Raw genomic sequence first — 7,570 nt, 5'->3', positions numbered from 1 at the left:
AACTAGAAGAAAATGAAAAAGCTCTGCAGGGCGAAATCGAAAGCCCTTGGAATCTTGGCAGGAATAGTGTTCGTGGTATTACATATATAAATAAATTAGCGGTACGCGACATATGATGTTCTGGGTCACCCTGGTCCACATTTTGGTCGAAATCTCGAAAACGCCTACACATATACAACTAAACGCCACTCCCTTTTAAAACCCTCTTTAATACCTTTAATTTGATACCCAAATTATACAAACACATTACAGAGTCACCCCTGGTCCACCTTTATGGCAATATCTCGAAAAGGCGTCCACCTATAGAACTATGGCCCACTCCCTTTTAAAATGCTCATTAACACCTTTAATTTGATACCCATATTATACAAACACATTACAGAGTCATCCCTGTTCCACCTTTATGGCGATATCTCGAAAAGGCGTCCACCTATAGAACTATGGCTCACTCCCTTTTAAAATACTCTTTAATACCTTCCATTTGATACCCATGACATACAAACACATTCCAGGGTTACCCTAGGTGCATTTTCCTACATGGCGCTTTTCCCTTATTTTGTCTCCAAAACTCTCAGCTGAGTATGTAATGTTCGGTTACACCCGAACTTATCCTTCCTTACTTGTTTTAAATAATAATAGACAAATATTTTCGACATAATGTCACATTACTAATTTCACTTATTCACAATTTTATTCAACTGAACAAAAATGCCGAAGCAACTGTTTAAACAAAATACATATCTATCTATCTATTATACATAATATAGCCCTACAATCGGCATAATACACAGAAATATTGTTTATTACTGAATGGCACTATGCTCTATTTGTCGCTGAAACTGAATATAAAGATCATTTCAACTTATTTCAAGAACACTGACAAAGATCAAGTAAAACCTAAAAAATTGGTTTCAGTTTCAATTACAAGGTGAAGGTGTTGACATCATTTGAATCAAATAGCGGAATTTTTTTGCGAACGAATCTATTAATTAGAATTAAATTTAAATAAACTATCTATTTATCAGTGAAAGTTAGTTCACAAACAATGCAATCTAAACGTGCGTTTGTCGGACAGTTGTTTGCCGTCTTTTTGTTGTTACAAACGTTCGTGCCACATTTGGTAGAGTGTAAACCAGCTCCTAAACGTAAAGCAGCTACTATTGGTGGGTTAACAGAATGACGTGGTTTTAGAAAATAATTAAGGGAGGAGTTGAAATTTGTCTCACAGGAATTTACTTAATATTTTATTAAACAATTTTTCATCTCGATAAAAAGGGTTACTAAGGTGACTACAAACTTGAGTATAACGCGTGTGGATTTAAGAAAGAACTTAACCTCCTTCAGAAAAAAATTTATATGTTGAAGTAAAGCTCGGCGTTGAAAAACTTTTCCTAACATAACTAAGAAATTTTTAGAAATTAATGTGCTTAACACCGGTAAATTATAATAGTTATTCAATCATTGTTTTTAATTTATGGGGAAGAGTAAAAAGAAGAAAGCCATTACGGGCATATTGCGATGGAACCATTTCGAAACTCGCCACGTCATCATCGTCAGGCAATTGCGTAATGCTTTTTTTTCAAGAGGTTTCACCGAGGATCGAATCACGGTCAAACGACTGAAATGAAATAACAACTACAACACAGTAGCCCAATGGTTAGGCGATTGCAATTATTATAAAGAACTTTTTGTATAGGCTCCACACCGAAACCAGAAGTTAATTTAGAACTCTTCCATGTGTAATCAACTCTGCCAGTACTCAGTTCTATCCCCGCGTTTTGCTTATATAACAGCAGAAAACAGAATATTGCTATCCCTACATCGTCATAGTCGGGTGGCGTAACCAAATCCATAACCACCTCCATTGTGATTGATTAATGGTGCCATAACCTTAAGCTTCTGACATTTTCATAAAAATGAGGAAAACGCAAAAAATTACAAACATATTCCACAAACAATAAGTCTCTTAGTCAAAACGTATCCAAAACAATAAATAAAATATATAAAAAGTTAATAGATTCACCAAAACAACTATTTTTAGTTTATGGATACGGCGAAAAGCCAAAAACCAATTTGTTGGCTATGGTATGGTTATGGCTTTAGCGTTATGGTATGGTACCATTAATCGTTTACATTGATTTCCATAAGGTTGGCTCTATCAGCTGTTTTATTTGGTTATGGATAAGTCACCATTAATAGGCCCTTTTATTCCGCCAACAGAAATTGTTAAGTTGATCACGTTATCATCCAATTAAGTGGTAAAACGGTTAAGGCCCGGCTTTTCAGTACAAGTTCAACTCAGTTTGTCAGCTAAACTACGCTTAAACTTATTCTGCCGTTTTTCAGTCTACTTTAACTGAAGTTTAAGCTGAGCTTAAGCGGCCGATGTTGCAGGGTTAAACTCTAGTAAACCTATCAGTTATTTGTGTTCGTTCGAAATGGCGTCGAGTATGCCCAACAAGCATTTGGGCAGAGCACATGTTTATAACTAAGCCTACTTCTAAAATCTCAAGAGTTCTTTCGAAACAGTGGCTCAACTCGAAAATTATAGTGTACTCAGCAAAAGAGGGAATTTCTTATTAAGCAAAAAATGGCATTACTTAAGTTGAAAAAATTTAATTCCCAACTTGTGGTTCTCTACATTGACTCAAATGTAAAAATCTATACTACAGTATTTTCACGAAAATAAAATAAAGTATATATAATTTATTTTTGATTAATTACGCCTGTTCTGTGAAGTGACAAAAGGGAAATGAGTTTTCATACATTTGAACAAATTTTTGTATGAGTTATTTTATAAAATTTTTTTTCATTTTATTATTTCACAGAACGTGAATTGGCCGCCAGGTGTTTATTTCTCACAATAAACAGCTGCTGTTTTTGTGGTACCACCTTGAAGATTTTGTTTCAACTCCACCTCGGTAGCCCCATTCCAGTCCTTTGAGCTTTTAGTCGCTACACTATCTTCATATCTGTGTAAAGCTCATACAGTTCATCTATATACCATCTTCCATAGTCGCCGTCGTCATCACGGATAGTATTATAAATCTTCCGGAGAACTTTTCTCTCCAGCACTTCAAAAGCCATTTCCCTTTATCTCGACACCGTCCATGATGCCGAAACAAACATCAGGATGATTTTTGTTCGTTGAGAGACGAGTTTACTTTTCAATTACCTGCTGAGTAGAAATTAGCACTTGTTGGCAAGAGTTATTCTCTATTTGATTTCTAGGCTGACATTGTTTTCGCTGTTGATGATGGTTCTCAGATAGACTAAGTTCTTCACAGTCTCAAAGTTATATGCGCCAACAGTGACATAGCTGCTCTGAAGCCTCGTTTGGATCGGCGGATAGTCCGTCGTTACCCTGCACCTTGTTATTCTTCAGCCGGGATATTGCCATTCTCACTTCGTCAAAGCCGGAATGAGATTTTTTTCATTGGCCATTAGGCTATCCGGTTCGACAAGAATCTGAAACTCCTCACATCACGTAGTTTTGCTTCACGTCTTTTCCTTCTAAATAGGCGTCCTTCTTCTCGACACGATAACACTCCAATAATATCAATTTTTTTAAAAACTTAGCTCATATCTAGCGCATTATTCGCTCTATCAAAAAAGTTGTAAAATTAAAATCTGGTCTTACCAGGTCCGGAAGCACACTATTAATTCCATACTTTCGTATTAATTACCTTTCGTATACAGTTACTAGTATGTTAGAAAGGCGATATTGTCCATTTCGATTAATGTCTTGGCCTAATATTAAGAAGCATGTATCGCTTGAGTACTTTTAATTCGCCTATCATGGAAACAGTCTCCTTCAACTTAGTTCTTTAAGTGTGAGGTAATTGATAGCGTTCAAAATTAGAAGCTGGTCCCCTCTTTTCAACGTATAGAAAATCATAAACTGACCTCCATAACCTGTTTAGCAACTTCACCCACCTGAGACCACCTATCAAAAGCGGAAGTTATTTTAAAAAACCATTTCCTTTTATGCTTTCATAGGCGGTATGGCGCTAAGTGGCTTAGCAGGTATGGCTCTTGGTCATGCTGTCTCCAATCATCTGTCGAATAAGCAAAAACAAAAGGAAGAAGCAATTCCCGCTGGATGTTTCAAGCAAACATTGAGAGAACCAGATCCGGAAGATCCACGTAAATTCATCGATACTGAGCGTTTGGTGTGTCCAACTGCACCAGCTCCGAATCCCGTAGCAATGCCAGGTATGCCACAGTATGCACAGCCACCACAATACTGGCAACCAGCAATGTATCCCGTAAGTAGTTCATATATAATAGCATCAAAGCATAAAAACCTTGTTTACTTTTTAAAATTTTAAAATACTCGCATAGCAACAACAACAACAAGCACCACAAATGTTCGTGCCACAACAACAGCAACCGTTTGCACAGCCAGGGCAACAACAAACCCAGCAAATGCAACAACCTCAACAACAACAACAACAACAACCATTTGTGCAGCCTGGCCAACAACAACCCCAGCAAATGCAACAACCGCAACAAACGCAACAACAACAACCATTTGTGCAGCCAGAACAACAACAACCCCAGCAAATGCAACAACCTCAACAACTCTCACCATTAATACCAGCTGATGTATATGGTGGTGTTGCTAATGATTCTCTTTTACAAATCCAGAGACCTGGTTATCTGCAGCCACCAGACATGTCACAGCAACAAGTGAATGGAACAGATGCTATTGCACCTAATGGAACTTTAACTCAGGTATATATTACGTACATTAACTTATTAAATGAATAGTTCAGAAGTGGGCCAAAAGTATCAGGGCTAAAACTTTGCGTAGAGCTTGAAATAAAGGAGTTGCAAGTTTAACAATCCTGGCCCGCAAGACCGACTGCTTCCTCTGGCCAACTTCCTTAATAGTAAAGGAAAGTCAATAATGGCATAAGATTGTAGATTTAAAACTCGAAACTCGTTAGTTTATTGGTGTTACATAGTATGAAATCGAAAAGTGTATATCTTAATTGATATTCCTCTTAGATTATGCGCGGTAAGGTTAGGCTGTGTGACAGCTGTCTCATTAGGAACACCTCACCACAGCAATAAATATACCAATAAGGTGCGCATCGATTTAGGAAATTTCCTCCGAAAAGTTGCATAAGAACCAACTGGGCTATTTACGCGTTGTTCTCGCAAAGGCTCACTGCTAATTGTCGTCGATACAGCTAATACAGCTAGCTGGCAGCCTGGGTCAAGAGATCAGCCACACAGCAAGCAGGGATATCCTTATACCCTATATTACAGATAATTTTCATCAAAGAGTAGTTAGATGCCAACGCGAGTGAGATCGAGCAATCTTTGAAGGCATTAGACTTTACGGTGGCCCATTTTAGCGCTTTGATATCTCCCTGACTATATGAGTAGATGTGCAATTCCCTAACAATTACAGCGGTTGAGAGCATGCCATCGCATGCCAACGCATTCTTTATAGCGGCGAACTCCGCCTGGAATACGCCGGCTTAATCAATCAGCCGAGTCCAGTCTGAATCCTTTTGTCAATATTTTCACCAGTCTTCCGTTCTAATTTAATTGCACAATCCATTATTCCCTTGAGCGAATACGAGTGGTGAATCTCGCAACAGGAGTGGAGGCCGGCGTACAGTAGTCTTTCCTACAAGGGATGAAGTCGAACTCGGTTAGAATTATGCAGGATGGTCATCAGAAGGTTGGATAGATAGCCAGCTTGCTCCCGGGCTGACACTTGGGTTTCTAAAGCATCGCTCTCTAAATAAACTAACACATTTCAAATTCCACTGGAAGACTTAACACGTTTTAGTATTGACCTCGACGCAAATAACGAGCTGTGCTAGTTTTGAATGTTTTTTTTTTTTTGCTTATTTATTATTAGTTTTTTTTTTTACATTTATTTTCTTTTAGCAACCTGCTCAATCGCTTGCACAATATGCACCACAAAACCCTACGCTGCCTGGCCAAACTCCTCAGTCGGGTTATCCACCGCAACAGGGTTATCCAGCTCAACCAAGCTATCCAGCTCAACATGGTTATCCAGCTCAACCGGGTTATCCAGCTCAGCCCGGTTATGCCGCTCAACCGAATTATCCAGCTCAACCCAGTTATCCAGCTCAACCCGGTTATCCAGCTCAGTCTAATCTATATCCAGTTCTACCCAATCAACCTACACAACCAGCTCAGAACAATACTCACGTAACTGTTTTGTCTAAGAAGACGGGTTATTATGCGAAATCTTCTTCTGATAAAGTGCTGCCTACCAATATTCTATTGATGTTGACAGTGGCATTTTTATGGAATTGGTTCCATTGAAATTTCGTTTTGTTTATATGTACCATTGTTATTGGTACGGTTGTGATATATTTGAAATTGTTCACGACGATAATGTTTACATTAAAATATAGAGTATTTTATGAAATTTAATTTGAAGCAATAAAGATAAAACTAGTTTTTGAATTCTTTATCAATCGCTTTTTCTTGATATTAAAGGAGCTTACTCTGTAGCGACCTCGGCCAAAAATTGTAATTGGGAAACAGTCAAGTCGCATTAGCCAGGCAAACGATAAGGGGAAGAAGGTGAAGTGGTAATATGTAAGTTACAAAGTCTTATTATTCCCTCCAGCTTTCTATTGTGGCGGTAAATAACCAGTGGACGATGTTTTTTAACCAGTGCACGGTGGGGTATTTGATCAATCTAGCTGGCCAAAACTAAAACAGCAGTTATTTCTGTTAAAAAAGTGGTTGCCTCACTTCATTTTTATGAAAGGAAATTTTTGACAGTAAATTCACGGTGTTCCGCGCAGAATTACTTGGATCGAGCCTCTGGTTTCGGAGGGACCCGGCGTAATTTTTTGGCATTACATGGGATATATATGTCAATATGGGTATCAAACGAAAGGTGTTAATGAGTATTTTAAAAGGGAGTGGGCCTTAGTTCTATAGGTTTTTACCCCGTATTTCTATTGATACTTTTGAGTAGGGTTGCCACTTACGGTTGCCACCTCACCTCCTTTTTTATATTTCTTTATATATCCACTACCACCTCGGAAAGGGCTTGACCGATTTGAATCAAATTTGGTATATCGATATAGTATTACACTTTAAGACTTTTCACCTAGGTTTTGCCACTGAGGAAGTTTTCACAAGGTTGCCACCTTTTGCCAATTGGGGTATCAGTCTCTTACAAAATTGATCAACACTCCAAAAATTGCGGGTATGCGCAACCGTTTTTGTTATTAAACTTTGAAACAAATATAAGCTAATGTATTACCAAAAAATTACTGACATGATATGCCATTAAAAAAAGATATATATTTTTATTTGCAAGAGTTTTAAAAAATTTAATATTGAGTAGTATTACAAGTAGAATAACTCAATTAAAATATGAAGAATAAAAAATCTAACATATTGTGGCGAATCTTAGCATCACTAAGCTGTTAGTAAATAATCACGCAACAACAAAAACATGAACCAGCCGCTCTTATGTACATATACACATTAAAGCTAGCAACACGTATGTAGAATGCGACGAAGAACTATGTCAGAATTCGTCACAATATGAATTAAA

At 37.7% G+C, this 7,570-nt stretch overlaps 1 protein-coding gene across 1 annotated transcript; it reads left to right on the top strand.

Annotated features, from left to right (window-relative positions):
- Positions 1-891: 891 nt before the first annotated feature.
- Positions 892-6,466, top strand: LOC137248319 (calcium-binding protein P-like). The gene is made up of 4 exons (XM_067779187.1): positions 892-1,163; positions 4,000-4,268; positions 4,345-4,737; positions 5,911-6,466. The coding sequence occupies exons 1-4, from the start codon at positions 1,046-1,048 to the stop codon at positions 6,313-6,315; spliced, it is 1,185 nt and encodes a 394-aa protein (XP_067635288.1). The 5' UTR covers positions 892-1,045; the 3' UTR covers positions 6,316-6,466.
- Positions 6,467-7,570: the final 1,104 nt, after the last annotated feature.

The sequence above is a fragment of the Eurosta solidaginis genome, chromosome 4, assembly GCF_040869045.1.
Source record: "Eurosta solidaginis isolate ZX-2024a chromosome 4, ASM4086904v1, whole genome shotgun sequence".
Taxonomy (NCBI): Eukaryota; Metazoa; Arthropoda; class Insecta; order Diptera; family Tephritidae; genus Eurosta; species Eurosta solidaginis.
The sequence above is the reverse complement of the archived record's forward strand: the minus strand, read 5'-3'. Positions and strand labels throughout refer to the sequence as shown.

What these genes read in the sequence shown, in the direction of transcription:
- LOC137248319 (XM_067779187.1), top strand. Translation starts at nt 1,046, where the DNA reads ATGCAATCTAAACGTGCGTTTGTCGGACAGTTGTTTGCCGTCTTTTTG. An exon ending in GGCAACCAGCAATGTATCCC is followed by an intron (nt 4,269 to 4,344) that starts GTAAGTAGTTCA and finishes ATACTCGCATAG; the next exon opens with CAACAACAACAACAAGCACC. An exon ending in CTAATGGAACTTTAACTCAG is followed by an intron (nt 4,738 to 5,910) that starts GTATATATTACG and finishes ATTTTCTTTTAG; the next exon opens with CAACCTGCTCAATCGCTTGC.